The sequence below is a fragment of the Microcaecilia unicolor genome, chromosome 5 (assembly GCF_901765095.1).
Source record: "Microcaecilia unicolor chromosome 5, aMicUni1.1, whole genome shotgun sequence".
NCBI classification, from domain to species: domain Eukaryota; kingdom Metazoa; phylum Chordata; class Amphibia; order Gymnophiona; family Siphonopidae; genus Microcaecilia; species Microcaecilia unicolor.
In genome coordinates this window covers 208,530,200-208,549,718 of record NC_044035.1, presented here as the reverse complement: position 1 = coordinate 208,549,718, position 19,519 = coordinate 208,530,200, and the positions used below count along the sequence as shown (strand labels likewise).

The 19,519-nt window shown below is 46.4% G+C and overlaps 1 protein-coding gene across 3 annotated transcripts in view; it reads left to right on the top strand.

Moving 5' to 3' along the window:
* Positions 1–19,519, top strand: part of RSPRY1 (ring finger and SPRY domain containing 1) — a 663,702-nt gene that overhangs the window by 636,668 nt on the left and 7,515 nt on the right. For all 3 annotated transcript variants that reach the window (XM_030203731.1, XM_030203729.1, XM_030203730.1), the window contains one exon: positions 16,917–17,021. In XM_030203731.1, coding sequence (XP_030059591.1) covers positions 16,917–17,021 — 105 coding nt within the window. The remainder of the gene's footprint in view (positions 1–16,916; positions 17,022–19,519) is intronic.

Below are 19,519 nucleotides of genomic sequence, written 5' to 3'. Positions count from 1 at the left end.
ATTTTTCCTCGTAGCACAGCTTTTGCAGCCTCCCAGAACACTCTCGGGCTCACTGATGCCGCATCATTCTCCTCTATGTAATTCATCCAGCTCTTTCTCAGATAAGTTTGAAAAGCCCTATTCTGATATAGCGCTGGATTCATCCTCCATCTTACCAGACCCTCTCTCCTCCCCCAGTTCAATTCCACCCACACTGGGGCATGATCAGACACATCTGGCACCCCAATCCCCGCTCGCAAGGCAGCCATGCTCACTGAGTGAGAAACCAGTAAATAATCCAGCCTTGAATGCACTCCATGGGGATGAGAGAAAAAAGTATAATCAGCTTCCTCTAAATGTTGATGACGCCATATATCTATAAGCTCTAACTCCCGCATCACCAGATTGACTCCCTTGTCATCATGATCTCTTCCCACTTTTCTAGGGGGCTTACAGTCAATGGAGGGATCACTGGTGATATTAAAGTCTCCCCCAACAATTAAATGATAGTCATCAAACATGATCAATTTGGCTACCAATATTGTAAAAAATCTGTGAGAGTAAACATTAGGTGCGTAGACATTACAAAGCACCACCTTCTGTCCCTGTAGCAGCCCTGCCACTATGATGAATCTCCCTTCTGGGTCTTGATATATTTTATGCATGTCAAAAGCTAGTGTTTTCCTGAGCAATATAGCTACTCCTCGTTGTCTCCCATTGTATGAAGCAAAGAATACCTCCCCAACCCAGTCCCTCTTCAATTTGAGATGTTCTAGTCTGCTTAAGTGGGTTTCCTGTATCATAGCTATATCAGCTTTTTGCCTCTTGAGTGCTTGTAATATTCTGGTCCATTTCACCGGAGAATGCACTCCATCAACATTCAGCGTCACTATTTTAAGATTAGCCATGAATTATATCAAACAGCCAAGCAAAGCAAATTCATTTTTCTGTTGCATCCTGCGCCGCCTTCCAGCTGGATGCCAAGGATCTCTCTCTTTTCCCGTGATCTCTGGAACCGCCTAATATCTGGGGTCTGCCCCCTGTACCGCTGTATATTTTCCTTTATGAATAATTGCAACCTTTGTACCCTCTGCCCACCCCGTCCCTCCCATGCCCTGTTCCTCCACGATGTTCCCTCTCTTTCCTCCCTCTTTTCCCTCCGCGTGTCATGGAAGGAAGCCCTAAGATGGCGGCGACGAAAGATACCGCGGGGGTGGCTGCCCTACCGGTAGAAGGGATGCAAGGACTGATTCAGCAGGTCACTGCTATCTTGGAGGAAAAGCTCTCTAAATTCCAAGCCTCGGTGGAGCAAATCCGCGAATCGGTGGAGCGGCAGAGCGCGCGATTGCAGCAGGCCGAAGAGAGAGTGTCGAGGCAAGAAGACAAGATGGAGAATGCAGAGGCGCGCATTGCCGCGTTAGAACAAAAATGCTTGCGGCTAACCCAGCAAGTAGACGAACAAGAAAATAGAAGCAGGAGGAGCAACCTGCGACTTGTGGGTCTCCCTGAGACGGTTAAAGATAGAGATTTAAGGCAGCTGGTGGAGAAATGGCTACCAAAGCAGCTGAATTTATCCAGGTCAGAGTGCGATTTAAAGATTGAACGAGTCCATCAAATAGGAGTGCTGCGGGAAGGAGAACAGAGGCCCCAGACAGTGATTGCAAAGATATTGAATTATGCAGAGAAAGAGACATTAATGCAGGCTTTTAGAAAGAAGAAGAGCTTGGAATATGAGGGCCACAAGTTGATGCTCTTCCAGAATTACTCTGCAGCGGTCTCTGAACAGAGGCGAAAGATGGGACAGCACTGCAAGCGGCTCTTTGATAAGGGGGTGAAATTTGCCTTGTTGTTCCCAGCCAAAGTGAGAATTCTGCAGGACAATAAAGTGTTGTTCTTCACTGACCCCAAAGAACTGGCAGACTATGTGGAGCGCCTGTGAGATAAAACTAGTGGACAGTGCATATGGCGCACACTTGGATTTGGAAGGCATGGGACATTTGACCTGTTCGAGAGAGCAGTGGAGGAGGAGAGACTGTGTGGGCTGCGTAACGGAGTAGGAGAGTGGGGATTGCGGCAACTAAGCAGCTGGAGTCATCTGAGCGCCGGAAGATGGAAGGTAAAATTATGTATCATACCTGATAATTTTCTTTCCATTAATCATAGCTGATCAATCCATAGACTGGTGGGTTGTGTCCATCTACCAGCAGGTGGAGATAGAGAGCAAACTTTTGCTTCCCTATATGTGGTCATGTGCTGCCGGAAACTCCTCAGTATGTCGATATCAAAGCTCCATCCGCAGGACTCAGCACTTAGAGAATTACACCCACAAAGGGACACTCTGCCCAGCTCACCACCGCCGAAACGGGGGAGGGGAATTAACCCAGCTCATCCCCACACAAGTGGGGGAGGGGAATCCGTCCAGCTCATCCCCGCGGAGCGGGGGAGGGACACCATACCTGCCGATGCGGGGGGATCTGGCTTATCCTGCAACCGCAACCGCGGGAGGAGCTGACTGACCCTAACACCGCCGAAGCGGGAGGGGTACAAAGCTGCCCTACAGCCGCACGAAGCGGGAGGGAGTGCCGGCAGAATTTAAGTCTCAATCCAGCCCCGTAAAACGGAGGGGAGAGGAATGCAGCAGCTCACTGTAACACAAACTCGTCTCAACTCTTGAAGAATCCAAGTGAAAAAACTTGAACACGAAGTCCTCCTGAAGTAACTGAAGACTAAACTTGAACCTAAAATGCAACCAGAATATAAACAGTACAGATATCTGGGAGGGGCTATGGATTGATCAGCTATGATTAATGGAAAGAAAATTATCAGGTATGATACATAATTTTACCTTCCATATCATCATGCTGATCAATCCATAGACTGGTGGGATGTACCGAAGCAGTACTCACCCAGGGCGGGACATAGAAATCCCTGACCGCAACACTGAAGCTCCAAACCGGGCCTCCGCCCGAGCAGCCACAGTCAAGCGGTAATGCCTGGAGAAGGTATGGGCCGAAGCCCAAGTTGCCGCCTTGCAAATCTCTTCCAAGGAGACGGACCCGGCCTCTGCCATCGAGGCCGCCTGAGCTCTATTGGAGTGAGCCTTCAGCTGGATAGGCGGCACCTTCCCCGCGGCCACATAAGCCGCTGCAATGGCTTCCTTGACCCATCTTGCCACTGTAGGCTTAGCAGCCTGCAGACCCTTACGAGGACCTGCAAACAGGACAAATAGATGATCCGATTTCCGGAAATCATTGGTCACTTCCAAGTATCTGATGATGACACGTCTCACATCCAGATATTTGAGAGCAGAGTATTCCTCTGGGTAGTCCTCCCTCCGAAAGGAAGGGAGACAGAGCTGCTGATTCACATGGAAGCGAGAAACAATCTTGGGCAGGAAGGAAGGCACTGTGCAAATAGTCACTCCTGCTTCAGTGAACTGCAGAAAAGGCTCTCGACATGAGAGTGCCTGGAGCTCGGAAACTCTTCTGGCTGAAGTGATAGCCACCACAAAGACTGCTTTCAACGTCAGGTCTTTCAGAGATGCCCTCGACAAGGGTTCAAAAGGCGGCTTCTGCAATGCTCTTAGCACCAGGTTGAGATTCCACGCAGGCACCACTGAGTGCAGAGGAGGGCGCAGGTGATTAACTCCCTTGAGAAAGCGCACCACATCTGGCTGCGAAGCCAGGGAAGCACCCTTCAGGCGGCCCCTGAAGCAAGCCAGAGCCACTACCTGGACTTTAAGGGAACTGAGCGACCGGCCTTTCTCCGGACCTTCTGCAGGAACGCCAACACTGAAGAAATTGGAGCAGTGAAGGGAGAAAGTGAGCCTGCTTCACACCACGCTGCAAAGATACGCCAAACCCTGGCGTAAGCAGTAGAAGTAGAGCGCTTCCTCGCTCTCAGCATAGTGGCGATAACCTTGTCTGAGAAGCCCTTCTTTCTCAGACGCTGCCGCTCAATAGCCAGGCCGTAAGACCAAAGGGGGAGGGATCCTCCATCACCACGGGACCCTGATGTAACAGGCCCTGCTCCATTGGCAGCCGCAGAGGATCGTCGACTGAGAGCCTGATCAAGTCCGCATTCCAGGGACGTCTGGGCCAATCCGGACCCACCAGGATTATCCGGCCTGGATGCTTTGCCACCCGGTCTAGCACCCTGCCCAACATGGGCCAGGGCGGGAACACATAGAGAAGCTCTTGTGTCGGCCGCTGTTGGAGAAGAGCATCTACTCCCAGGGATCGAGGGTCCCGTCCTCTGCTGAAAAAGCGCGGCACTTGGCAATTGGCCGATGACGCCATCAGATCTAGGCTTGGCTGGCCCCAGCGCTTCGTGATGTCCAAGAACGCCTGAGCAGATAGCTGCCACTCTCCGGGCTCCAAGGTATGGCGACTGAGAAAGTCCGCCTTGACATTCATGACTCCGGCAATGTGGGCCGCTGACAGCTGTTCCAGGTTCGCTTCCGCCCACTGGCATAGATTCATAGCCTCCTTGGCTAGAGGGGCGCTCTTGGTACCTCCCTGGCGGCTGACATAGGCCACAGCCGTGGCATTGTCCGACAGGACCCGTACTGGCTTCAACGCCAGTACCGGGATGAACTCCAAAAGCGCCAACCGAATGGCTCTGAGTTCCAGGAGGTTGATAGACCACTTTGCCTCTGCAGGAGACCAGAGCCCCTGCGCTGTCCTTCCCAAGCAGTGGGCTCCCCAGCCCAACAAAGAGGCGTCCGTCGTGACAACAATCCACTCCGGGGTCACCAGAGTCATTCCTGCAGACAACTTGTCTGTCTGCGTCCACCAGCTCAGCGCCTTGCGCACTGCTGGGTCCAAGGGAAGGCGCACAGCATAATCCTCCAACATCGGAGTCCAGCGCTGCAGCAGAGAGTGTTGTAGTGGTCTCATATGAGCCCTGGCCCAGGGCACTACTTCCATCGTGGCCGTCATAGAGCCCAACAGCTGCACATAGTCCCAAGCCCGAAGAGGAGAGGCTACTAGGAACTGGTCCACCTGAGCCTGAAGTTTGACAATCCAATTGTCTGGCAGGAACGCTCTGCCCACTTGGGTGTCGAATCGAACTCCGATACTCCAGGGACTGAGTCGGGCGCAGCTGGCTCTTCTCCCAGTTGATGATCCATCCCAGGGAGCTCAAAAGAGCAACTACCCGGTCCACAGCTTTGCCGCACTCTGCATAAGAGGGGGCTCGGATCAACCAGTCGTCCAGATAAGGATGGACTTGTACTCCTTCCTTTCGCAGGAAGGCCGCGATGACCACCATTACTTTGGAAAAGGTCCGCGGAGCAGTAGCCAACCCGAAAGGGAGGGCTCTGAACTGGAAGTGTCGTCCCAGGACAGCAAAACGCAGAAAGCGTTGATGAGGAGGCCAGATGGGAATATGCAGGTACGCTTCCTTGATGTCCAAGGAAGCCAAGAACTCTCCTGCCTTCACTGCCGCTATAACAGAGCGGAGAGTCTCCATGCGAAAGTGCCGCACTTTCAAGGCCCGATTGACCCCTTTGAGGTCGAGGATAGGCCGGACAGAACCTCCTTTCTTTGGTACCACAAAGTAAATGGAGTAACGTCCCTTGCCAAGCTGATTTTCTGGCACCGGAACGACCGCACCCAGGCGGATCAGGTTGTCCAAGGTCTGCTGCACTGCCACAGCTTTGACCGGAGACTTGCAGGGAGAGAGTACAAACCCGTCTCTTAAGGGTCGGCAGAACTCTAGCTTGTAGCCGTCTCTGATGACTTCCAGCACCCAAGCGTCTGAAGTTATTGTGGTCCACTCGCCCAGCAACGAGGACAGCCGTCCTCCAATCTGCACTGGGGCGTGGACCAAGGCCCCGTCATTGGGTACGAGACCCTGGGGGAGGACCGGAGGGAGCACCTCCGGGACGGCGGTCTCTGCGAAAGGAATGCTGCTTGGGGGAGAAGTTCCTCTTGAAGGAAGAGGGGGCAGAGGAGCCCGACCTGCCCGGGCGGTACCGACGGGCTTCCTGAAACCGTCCTCTGGAGGTACCGGGGCAAGTACTAGCCCGAGCCCTGACCTCTGGTAACTTCTTGCCCTTAGACGTGCCGAGATCGGTCACGATTTTGTCCAGCTCGACCCCAAAGAGCAGCTTGCCTTTAAAAGGCAATCTAGCCAGGCGGGATTTAGAGGCGTGGTCAGCAGACCAATGCTTCAGCCAAAGCCACCTCCGCGCAGAGATTGTCTGAGCCATGCCTTAAGCTGAGGCCCTCAAGACATCATACAGCAAGTCTGCCAAATAGGCTAAGCCCGATTCCAGGGCCGGCCAATCAGCCCTCAAGGAATGATCCGAGGGGGAAGCCCGCTGCACCATAGTCAGGCACGCCCTGGCCACATAGGAGCCGCAAACTGAGGCCTGCAAACTTAAAGCAGCCGCCTCAAAGGACGACCTTAAGGCCGCCTCCAATCTTCTGTCTTGGGCGTCCTTTAGGGCCGTGCCACCTTCCACCGGCAACGCCGTTTTCTTAGTCATGGGATCTCAAAGTCATTCTCACCCAGCTGATGAAGGCTCCTTTAGAGCCATTGAATTCCTGCCATCTGAAGTACTTGACCTGGAAGGTCATTTTATTGGTGGCTATTACTTCAGCTCATAGGGTTAGTGAGCTTCAGGCTTTACTAGTGGATGCGTCTTATACTAAGTTTCACTACAACAGAGTAGCGCTCTGCATGCACCCTAAATTCCTGCCGAAGGTGGTTTCGGAGTTCCATCTGAACCAGTTGATCATTTTGCCAACATTCTTTCCCCAACCTCTTGGCCATCCTGGCAAAAGCAGTTTGCATACCTTGAACTGCAAGAGAGCATTGGCCTTTTACATGGAGCGGACGAAGCCCTACAGACGGTCCACCACAGGATGGGTGTTGGCATTGGGAAACGCACTATATCCAGTTGGCTGGCAGATTGCATTTCCTCCGCTTATGCCCAGGCTGATATGACCTTGGAGGGTCATGTCATGGCTCATAATGTCAGAGCCATGGCTGCGTCGGTAGCCCACTTGAAATCAGCATCCATTGAAGAGATTTGCAAGGCTGCAACGTGGTCTTCAGTCCACACATTTACATCTCACTACTGCCTTGAGCAGGATACCCGATGCGACAGGTTTGGGCAGTCAGTTTTGCAGAATCTGTTTGGGGTCTAGAATCCAACTCCACCCTCCTAGATCCATTTTATTCTGTTCCAGGCGGCAATCTCATTCAGATTGAATATAGTTTCAGGTTAATCTGTTACGTCCTCGCTGTTGCGAGGCCCAATTGACTAATGTTTGTTGTTTTGGGTGAGCCTGGATGCAAGGGATTCCTTACTTGTGAAAATAAGCAAGCCTGCTTGTCCTCAGAGAAAGCGAAGATACTTGCCTGTATCAGGTATTCTCCGAGGACAGCAGGCTTCTTATTCTCACAATCCCACCCACCTCCCCTTGGATTTGTCTCCTTGCATATTTGTATTTGTGTTTTTGCTTTAGTATTAAACTAAGGGAGTTGCGGGCAGGAAGGCACTCGTGTGTGCTGGAGCACAGCTTGCACTCTTCAAAGCTCTAGTTCTTTCTATTGCATATTTGCCGGACAGGGCGACGCAGATCGGCGTCTACCCACTTGTGAGAATAAGAAGCCTGCTGTCCTCAGATATTCTCTGCTACAAGTAAGTATCTTCGCTTTATGTTCATTGGAAAATAAATCTGTTGGCTCAGGCTGCTTGCTATGTGAATATTCAATCACTGTTTTATTATTGCTACTAAGTATTACATATTAAGGGCATTTTTAAAAAATGTATATATCCATTTCTTACATTCACATGGTTTTACTTTTTAAACCCAAAGGTTTCCTATGAAAGCATTGGGCTTATTTGAATTAGTTTTTCTGTAAACGTTTTGCTTGATTTGTCTTTATTTGAAATAAAGAATTTTAAAACACATTTTGTCAACAAGGGGTAGGGCTAGGTGGGGGCAGGAGTCCCCACCAAATTCGTCTGCACAGGGCCCCACAATTGCTAAGACTGGCCCTGGCTCAATGGGTCGTGGTCTGACTCAGTATGTTTTTTTTGTGTGTGTTTAATGTTTTTCACACAAAAAAATAAAGTACTTTGCATCTATTTGGCTAGTGTAATGAAAACAACAAAAAAGTGACACCAAATTTGATTGTACTTATCTTTTTTTGTATACTTAACAATTAGGAGCAACTTTAAGGTTACACACTATTAATTGTAAGTATAGCTGCAAAGTTTAAAAAAATAATAATTTAGAAGGTTCTAATTGAAAGATGTTCTTTCTTTTCGTAAGTAACAAGCAACCAAATGATGTACATGCTAAAGTACAATATAACACAAATATTTATATCTTACATATACAACCTAAAATACATACCCAATAACAAAATGGACAAAATGTCCCAAGAGTTTGAGGCAAAAGAAATATAAATAAAAACATAGATTTCCAAAACAAGAAGACAAAGATTCAGGCTTCCAGGAAGGACAAATTACCAGTACCAAGATGACAAAACACGAAAGGAAAAATACATAGCCAGCAGAACATGTTGCCTAGACCCAACTCCAGACATTAAAGCCACAAGCTCAAACATCTCGGTAAGCTTTGATGGAAAAAAAACCCTTGCTTTCAGTTCTTCTTTAAACTTATTTGTAGAAGTTTCAGCTCTGATCCCAACAGAGCATTCCATAAAGAGCAACCCATATATGCAAAAGCAGACCAGCATGGAATGTGGTAGGTTTAAAACGAATTGGAGAAAGTTTTTCTTTACTCAGCGTGTGGTTAGACTCTGGAACTCATTGCCGGAGAAGGTAGTGACGGCAGCTGGCCTTGCTGAGTTTAAAGGGGGTCTGGACAGATTCATGAAGGAAAAGTCCATTGATCGTTAATAAATTCTGGGTTTTTGCCAGGTTCTTGGGGTCTGGATTGGCCGCTGTCGGAGACAGAGTGCTGGGCTTGATGGACCTTTGGTCTTTTCCCAGCGTGGCAGTGCTTATGTACTTATGTCATTTTCAACCTAATCATAACAGGCGACGGAACCACAAGATACCCAGGCTGTGAAGCACATAGAGTATAAGGAAACAAAAGATAGTAAAAGGGGCCCTGAAGTAGAGTGGATGACCAGAATGCAGAGCATGATGGACCATCAACAATATTTTAAATTTAATATGCCGCATAACAGGGAGCCAACAATGAAGACAGAGAAACTTTCCAACAAAACTAGATAGCTTCTGGTTTTAAATTACTTAATTCCTAAGACCACACAGTCTAAATATTACATAGTAACATAGTAAATGACGGCAGATAAAGACCTGAACGGTCCATCCAGTCTGCCCAACAGTCACACTCATTATCAGTTCATGATTAAATCAACAGTGCGTGTGATATTATATACTTTTATCACAAGTTTTTCTTTGGTGTTTCTGGAACATAGACCGTAGAAGTCCGCCCGGCTCTGTTTACATTCCATCTACAGGAGTTGCCGTCAAAGCTCACTCCAGCCTCTCAAATCCGTCTTGTCATCAAGGCCGGTCTTAGCAAGTGCGGACCAATTTGGTGGGGCCCCACCCTAGCTCCTCCCCATTGATAAGCAAAAATAATATAGATATATGCAATAAAATAAAAATGAAATGAAAAGATATACAATAAAATAAAGTGATGTGTAAAATATAATGTACAATATAAAAACATATTGACCACCAAGGTATTAAAATTGTTTTAAAATATATACCACAACTCTCTGACTGAGGAAGACTCCGACTCTGTCTATCACTCTGTCTCTGACTGGCTGTGGCTAGAAACTCAAGCTGGAACTGGAACTCTCTCAACTCTCTCTGCCCATCCCGCGCAGCCACCCTTGAAGAAGGAAGTTGTCGCGGGGGTGGGCCAGGGGACCTAAATCCAAATTTAAAGGATCAAAATATGCTTCAGTTTGGAGATCAATAGCATAACAAAACAAGTAAAGCCCAGTCTCTAAATGAGTCATCAATGGTGACTGGTCGAATTAATAGGTAGAATGAAGAATTTTTACAATGGTGCTTTGAATAATTTGCAAGTGCTTCAAGGATAAAATAGGAAGGTTTCATAAAGCATAGTTTATAGTTTATTAAAAACTTAATATACCACCTTACAGGCACTGTACTGCAATCAAATAACTAAAATGAATCAAGAAAGGAACTACAATAAAATAGAATAGAGGGAAAGGCCAAACAGTAGGGTAAAAGCAACGGGAACTATCACAGAACCACTGCTGCTAGGCTCCTAAATCCCATTCCAGACAGGGAAGCAATGGATGAGTCAGGACCCAAAAGCTTTAAGAAAAAAACAAACAAAAAAACAAATTTAAGCTTAGATGGGCAGGGATTGCTCTCACTGGAGCTCTACTGGGATGTAGTTTCATAAAGTGGGGTCGTGGGGTCCATAACAGTAAAATGCTTCTTACAAATAATGGCAAAATGGACTAAATGGTGTTATGGAACTTGAAGGGTATTCAGCTGTGATGAACATAGTCACTTAACCCTCCGTTGCCCCAGATAAACATAGATCTCTTGATGGGTTGATAAGGCAACAAATGCCAGGACAGGTAGGGAGGATGCCCTGAATTGTGGATTTTAAAAACCAAAAGTAGCATCTTATAAATAATACAAAAAGATACCGAAAGCCAGTGCTCTGAGAGCAGTAAAGGGGTAACATTATCCAAAATGCTCAGAAGATGCAGTTTGTGTATAATTTTCTTTCCCTGCCTATGAAATGAACAGGACCCCCCCACCTGACACCTTAAATAAATAACCTGAGCAAGAACCTGGGTATCATCAGCTTAGGCGAACACCATCAAATCCAAAGACTCAACAAAGGAAAGCAGCGGAAATGAGAAAAAAAATTAAAAAGCAGAGGGACAAAAATGAAGCATTGGGGAACCCCTTAGGGCATGCTATAAGAAGCAGACTGCCCCCTGCCAACTAACCAAGTATTGCATATTAGTGAGATATGAACGGAGCCAATCAATAGCCTTTCCCTGGGCACCCACTAATTGAAGGCATTGCAAAAACAAAATATGATCAACAGTGTCAAAGGCCATCGTGAAGTCCAGGGAAACAATCCTGATTCTAAAGAATAAAAGTAATAGTATCTATAGTCTGTCTCCGTATTTTGACATTTCCTAAACCCCATCTGAAGAGGATAGACAACTGCTTCGGATCCAGATATTTGGTTACAGCTTGAGACTAACTTGCTTGGTGACCTTTGAGATAAAAGGTAACTGTGCGATTGATCAGTAATTAGATACCAAAAGAGCTTGATCTTTTATCTGTGGAACAACATAAACCAACTTCCAGGTGTTGGGCACCTCACCCTACAGAAGAAAGGAACTAATCATAAGATGGAAGAACGTGATTAGAGACCATTCAAAATCATCCATTGCAGTAGTCTGATCTGTATTGCACAAGCTTTAGGTCTACTATACCCAAGAACAGTCTAACAGAATGAACTTACAAAGTGCAAAAAAGCAAAATCTAACAGTGGCTGAAATTTGAGAATCAAAGATAAGATATGAATCAACATCACATCCAGATTGTCACAGAATCTCAAAGAGATAAAGGATTACCTTAGGAGCAACAAAACCAATGAAGGCAGAGAAACTTTCCAACAAAACTAGATAGCTTCTGGTTTTGAATTACTTAATTCATAAGACCACACAGTCTAAATATTAAGGGGACCTAAATCCAAATTTAAAGGATCAAAATATGCTTCAGTTTGGAGATCATCAGCATAACAAAACAAGTAAAGCCCAGTCTCTAAATGAGTCATCAATGGAGACAAAATGATATTAAACCACATAGACACTAATATGGAATCTTGTGATAACTCCACAATTTAGCATTTCAGTGTAGACTCAGATGTAAAATAATGTACAGAAAAGGTTTGATTTGCAAGGTAAAATGAAAACCACTTGAGTTATCTTTCCAAGACAGAGGCTAATCTTTACAAAAGCATTTGGAGATCCAACTACATCAAAGTGGCCATAAGATCTAATGATATTGCCACTGATTTTACCAGAATGCCATGCCAGGCATATCTCGTTCATCAGTGCCACCAATGCTACCAAGAAAAAAAGTGAGCAGGAGGGCAAATTGAACATGTAACAAAAATCGTAAACAGATAACTCCAGAGGAAACACTGGGAAAATTAGAGATTTGAGGAGCCCTTTTACTAAGCTGTGGTAAAAGGGGCCCTGTGTTAGTGGCAGCAGCTGTTTTTGCCACATGCTGAGACCCTTTTTATTGCAGCAGGTAACAAGGCCGAAAAAAATGGCCAGTGCGGTAAGATTGCACTTACTGCGTGGCCATGCGGGGGAGAGCACTTACTGTCACCCACTGAGGTGGCGATAAATGCTACCACACTAACCAGGCAGCACGTGGCGCTGCCCGATTACCACCAGGTAACTACTGCAGTAAAAAATAGGGACCTATTTTCCCTAGCACCAGAAATGCTGCACACTGGGGGTGGAACTACCACCAGCGTACACATTGGGCTGGCGGTGGTTCCAGATTGCCACACGGTAAGCCTGCGGTGGGCTTCACCGCTGCTTGGTAAAAGGATCCCTGAATGAATTGTTCAATAAATAGGAAAAAAAAATCTCACCAGGAATTGTTTTTACTTTTAGTATGGATTCAGGCAAATACAGGAGTAAAGACTTGCTACTGTAGTAGCAATCTGGTCTCAAGCAACATTGATAGCTCTGTTGTATCCACTTTATACCTGTTTTCGCTCAGGAACTAAATTATTAACCCCCTGTTTACTAAGCCGCACTAGTGCTTACAATGCCACTCTCTCCACTGCTCTGGACACACTTGCACCATCCATCTCCCGTCCCACAAGGCGTACTAATCCCCAGCCCTGGCTGGCCCCTTGCATCCGATACCTTCACTCCAGCGCCCGATCTGCCGAATGCCTCTGGAGGAAATCTCGCACCCATACCGACTTCATTCATTACAAATTCATGCTATCCTCCTTCCAGTCCTCCCTATTCCTTGCCAAACAAGACTATTACACCCAATTGACTAATTCTCTCGGCTCCAACCCTCGTCGTCTCTTCGCCACCCTTAACTCCCTCCTCAAAGTGCCCTCCGCTCCCACCCCTCTCACTCTCTCCTCAATCACTAGCTGACTACTTCCGTGACAAGGTGCAGAAGATCAACCTCGAATTCACTACCAAGCCACCTCCACCTCTTCACCCTTTAACCCACTCCCTCAACCAACCAACCCAGGCCTCCTCCTCCTCTTTTCCTGATATCACCGAGGAGGAAACCGCCCACCTTCTTTCCTCCTCGAAATGCACCACCTGTTCCTCTGATCCCATCCCCACCAACTTACTAAATACCATCTCTCCTACTGTCACCCCCCCCCCCCCCCATCTGTCATATCCTCAACCTCTCTCTCCACTGCAACTGTCCCTGACACCTTCAAGCATGCTGTAGTCACACCACTTCTCAAAAAACCATCACTAGACCCTACCTGTCCTTCCAACTACCGCCCCATCTGCCTCCTACCCTTCCTCTCCAAGATACTTGAACGCGCCGTTCACAGCCGCTGCCTTGATTTTCTCTCCTCTCATGCCATCCTCGATCTGCTTCAATCCGGTTTTTGCCCTCTACACTCGACAGAAACAGCACTCACTAAAGTCTGTAATGACCCGTTCCATGCCAAATCCAAAGGTCACTACTCCATCCTCATCTTCCTTGACCTATCCGCCGCTTTTGACACTGTCAATCATAATTTACTTCTTGCTGCACTATCCTCATTTGGGTTCCAGGGCTCTGTCCTTTCCTGGTTCTCCTCTTATCTCTCTCACCGTACCTTCAGAGTACATTCTCATGGATCTTCCTCCACCTTATCCCACTCTCTGTTGGAGTTCCTCAGGGATCTATCCTTAGACCCCTTCTTTTTTCAGTCTACACCTCTTCCCTGGGCTCGCTGATCTCATCTCATGGTTTCCAATACCATCTTTATGCTGACGACACCCAGCTTTACCTCTCCACACCAGACATCAGTGCGGAAACCCAGGCCAAAGTATCAGCCTGCTTATCCGACATTGCTGGCTGGATGTCCAACCGCCACCTGAAACTGAACATGGCCAAGACTGAGCTCATTGTCTTTCCACCCAAACCCACTTCTCCTCTCCCTCCACTCTCTATTTCAGTCGACAACACCCTCATCCTCCCCGTCTCATCTGCCCGCAACCTCTAAGTCATCTTCAACTCCTTCCTCTCCTTCTCTGCCCATATCCAGCAGACAGCCAAGACCTGTCGCTTCTTTCTCTATAACATCAGCAAAATTCACCCTTTCCTCTCCGAGCACACCACCCGAACTCTCATCCACTCTCTCATCACCTCTCACCTTGACTACTGCAACCTACTCCTCACTGGCCTCCCACTTAACCATCTATCCCCCCTTCAATCCGTTCAGAACTCTGCTGCCCGTCTTATCTTCCGCCTAGACCGATATGCTCATATCACCCCTCTCCTCAAGTCAACTTCACTGGCTTCCGATCAGGTACCGCATACAGTTCAAGCTTCTCCTACTAACCTACAAATGCACTCAATCTGCAGCCCCTCATTACTCATCTCCCCTTACGCTCCTACCCGTAACCTCCACTCACAGGACAAATCCCTCCTCTCAGTACCCTTCTCCACCAACTCCAGGCTCCGCCCTTTCTGCCTCGCCTCGCCCTATGCGTGGAATAAACTCCCTGAGCCCATACGCCAAGCCCCCTCCCTGCCCATCTTCAAATCCTTGCTTTCGGCACCTAACCATTGTACCTCTGTCCAGGAAATCTAGACTGCCCCCAATTTGATTGATTGCACTTTTTTGTCATTGAGATTGTAATCTCCTTTGAGCAGGGACTGTCCTTCTCTGTTAGATTGTACTGCGCTGCATAACCCTGGTAGCGCTTTAGAAATGTTAAATAGTAGTAGTAGTAGTGGCTGCAGTGCACTGATCCCGACAGCACATTCTCTGTGAATGTATCATCATTGCTGTGCGGCTTAGTAAACAGGGGGGTAAGTTTCAAACTAAAATAATTTGACCCCCCCCCCCCCCCCAAAAAAAAATGTTTTCACCTAAGCTATCTTAAAAACTCAAGGGGGATGCGTGAAGAGGTAAATAATCTTACAAAAACATCCAAATCATTATGAAAAGGTAGAATTCTGTATTTTTTATTTGATTATATTGTTTATTTTTTATACTGCTTTATATTTTTAAAATTTCATTTCTTTTTAATGTTCATAGTTTTAACCTGTAAATCAGGATAATTTGCTAAAACTTGGCTATGCTTGGATTTTAGAGCTCTGTTTAACTTATTTAACACTTTTTTTTCATGGTTTACAAATTTAGGGGGCCTTTTACTAAGGTGTGCTAGCGTTTTTAATTGGCAGTAGAAATCAGCTGGCGCTAAACGCTGAGATGCCCATAGGAATGCAATGGGCTCCAATTAAAAACACTAGAGCACCTTAGTAAAATTCAATTCAAGTTAGGTGTTATATACCGCTAATATCCCCTTATTAGGGTTCAGTGCAGTTTACAAAAATTAGAATAGCTTAAATTAGTACATTGCCATGAATGGATGGGAGCATGCCAAAGAGATCCAGAAAAAACATAGAAACAAAGAAAATGATGGCAGATAAAGATCATATGGTCTATCCCGTCTGCCCATCCTTCAGCCCAACTATTTTGGTAGTGAATGTTAAATGTGCTCTGAGGGAGTATATAGGACGCTGCCACTTCCCCAAAAGGATACTCCCTCACAGAGTCAAAAAGTCATAGTCCCAACCAAAGGGAAAATTACAAGGGAAGAGTGGAGCTAGCATAGTCCAGGGAGTATGAAAGCTCAGGGCTCAGCTAAGTCGTGGAGGCCCAGAGGGATGCAGCGATGCCTGATTTCATATGCCTCCATCATGTATCTGTGAACTGCAACAGGTAGGCCAAATTCAACTTGGAATCTTGCAAACTGGTATCTATAACTTGGCTGGATGCAAGCCAGTCTATGTGAACTGATAGACGACTGTACTGGTAATTCTGGAGAGACAGACCAGAACCCAGCAGTGCCAAGAGAAAGTAGTTCATGCCATGGCCCTGCAGAACCAGGCCACAAAAAGATATTTTTAAATCTAAAGACTAGTTTGTGTATCATTTTCTTTCCCCACCTATGAATTGAACAGGACCCCCCTACCTGACACCTTAAATAAATATTATTTTGTTCAACCTAACCCATTGTGTTGCTCTGGATTATCCTAGCTCCAAGGCCTGCCCTTGCTCACATTACCTCATGTACATTAAAACTCAGAGCCCCTCTTACTAATCTGCATTAAACAGCTAGTGCGAGTTTTACAGTGCTGTAAGGGTTAACATGGACTTTTGCTAATGGCTGTCACAAGTTAAAACCAGCCAGTGCAGTTAAAATACCAGGCTAGCTGATTAATGCAGGTAGAGGCATGTTATAGGCATGACTTAAGGTGCAGTATATGCAAAAAGAAACTTACTTCACTTTAGTAAAAGGGCTTCTGAAATTCTTCACATTATTGCAGTTTTATTCTGCTACTAATGTGCTGACAATTCTTTTTTATGAGTTTTGGCATGTTGTTTCTCCTCTGTTCCAGGAAGTATATTTAGTTTGCTTTATATTTTTGTGTTTTGTGAAATTATATACTTCTGTTTTTTGTCATGATGAAAAACACTGATATTTTCTTGTCTATTCCCATGTGATAAGGTTTTATTTCTTATGACCCTGTGAGCCAGATATACTATTTTTTCTGTAACTACGGGGGAAAATATAGCAGCTGTCCCAATACATCTGAGATGAAAAAGTTCCACTTTGAGATGGTTTGGTACATTTGTACAATCCCTTATTTCAGTAGTTCATCATGGTATTACCTTATTGCTTTTTAGGCACAGGCGTCTAGCTTTGTTGAAACAAGTAAGTATCCAAGAGAATTGCTGCACACTTTGCTGTGATGAGGTAGCAGACACCGAGCTCCGGCCATGTGGACACAGGTATACTTGCTTATTGTATATTAGAAATCATACTGTAGGGACAGATTGTTTTATAGCTTTTTTAATACATGTGGGTATATAATAAGAACAAGTGTAAGCTTTTCTTTTTACAATTATCTAAATCAAGACAAAATATGAAACAATGAGCAAAACTGTCTTGCTGTAAGAAGAACTTGGCTTTTTACTATCCCAGTAAAGTAGTAGTGTTAAGTAGATTATCCAAAACCAAAGAAATTACCTCTTTTGGCTTTCTTTTTGGCATTTTTCTTATCACTTCTCCATTTTGTACTAATATATATTTTTTTAATATTAACATACTTTATTGATGATTTTCATCCAATGGTGGAAAAACACTTGTGCTGTGATTTCACAAGGCAATCATCTTACTCTTCTTTTCCACCTCCACACCTCCCCATGTCCAGCATATGCCCTCCATCTTGTTACTTCCCCATCCTCCCCCTCATGTCCAGCATCTCTCCTCGATGATCTTAGTCTCCTTCCCCCCACTGCCATGTCCAGCATATCCCTTCCGTCCTTATTCCTCCTCTTAGCCCCCTCTCCCTATGTCCAGCACTGGCCCTCAGTATCTTACTCCTCCCCTCTTCCCCCTGTCTAGAGCCTTTCCCTGTGGTTGTCATAATTCCTCCCCCCATGTCAACCATCTCCCTCGCTCTTACTCCTCTCCTCTTACCCCTCCTCCATGTCCATCATTACTCCTCCTTCCTTCCCCCTATGTCCAGCATCTCACCTGTCTTCCTAAGCAAACACCTGTATATCACCTCTTTCTCCCCCCACTCCAAATAACTTCTGGCACTGAGACTTCTTGGACCTGTGGCAGAAGCAAAAAAAAAAAAAATTTGGGACCTTTCAGTCTTTGTGTACCACTGATGTCTCTGCCCTTCAGAAATAGGAAGTCTACAGTAGAGAGGTGGGACCAGCAGAAACATCAGTGATCCCCACACCTCTTTTCAGAGATATTTTTTGCCACTGCCACAGGTCCTGGGAAGCAGCAGCAGTGGATGTGGCAGAGGGAGGGAGGGATGCTGGACCCAGAGCATAGGTCTGGCTGGGAGCCAAGTGAAACCACAGCTGTAGGGGCATTTTGACAGTACTTTTTGCCACCTGACCTAACTGCCTCACTTTTTCTAATAGAACTGTTCCTACCTTTTCAGCTCCAAGGTGTTTCAAACTTGCCTCTTCAATTATGGTGCCTTGAGCCTATATTCACAACTACATATTGTTTCCCATTCCTATTTTATACCCCTCTACCTGTGCATGTTATTTTCACAGTATCCCGCACTGGCCTGAAAAATGGAAACTTGACCCAAAGATCAAACCTAGATCCTCTAGATCAGCAGCTCTCAAACCTGTCCTGGGGGATCACCAGCCAGTCGAGTTTTCAGGATATTCCTAATAAATATGCAGGAGAGAGATTTGCATATAATGGAGATGACAGGCATACAAATCTGTTATGTATATTGTCAGCAAGCACTTCTCCGTGCTGTCCGCTCTCGACCTGCACCTCTCCGTGCTGTCTGTCTTCACCCACACAATTGGGGCTAATCCACCTCCTAAGAGGAACTGCTTCTGTTCACTTGCAAAAAAGTAATTATTCACAGAACCAAATTTATCCTGCAGAGTACTTTATTACACCACGGTACCAGTGGGAAAAACAGTATGTTCACTGTACCACAGCTGCTGGTCTTCGTGCACTTTGCTTCACTTTTCAAACACACCAAACAAACAACAGTTCAGTCTTAGAATTAGCTAAAGACTTGGGAAAACCTATGGTTCAGTCTATTCCTCCGCTCCTCTCTGCTACTGCCTAGGAGTTAGAGGCATTTTCACCACCCTCATTTGCCAGACACCAACACTCTGACAACCTCCCACAAATGTTCAGACTGACCTCCTTCAGGTAATTAATTCCCACTGGTTCATGAAGCCAGACCACATCTAGGCATTGTCCCTTAGCGGCCTCAAATCACTGGCTTCTCTCTCTCTGCAGTCTCTTCCTTTTCCACTGCCCTTTGTCCTGAGCAAAAGAACTCCATTTGCTCCTCACCCACCTCTTTCCTTTCACTTTCTTCTCCTAGTTCAATCTCCTCCCACTCCATGGAGTCTTCCCCCACCCTCTCTCCCAGGTGCTGCTCCTCCCCCTGATTATCCTCCATCTCCAATCACCCCCTGATTCTACTACCTGCTGGGAGTTGTGGTACTGTTTCTCTTGTTCCCTCCTTCCTTGCAAGTGTTGCTGGGCTCTGTAGTTCTCTTCCCTTTTCATCAGTCTCCTCCTCCCTTTTCCCCTCTGAGGGTTTTTCTCCTTTCCCCGCTTATTGTCACTATCAGCTCTTCTCTGCCTTCCTTCTACCTCCTCCTTACATACCCCCCCCGCTTAAGAATCTTTTACCCTCCCGGGGCTTGACTCCTTCATCCTCCTGACTGGCCATTCGGGACAAAATATCTACATTCCCTAACAGCTTCCCCGCCCGATGCTCCAC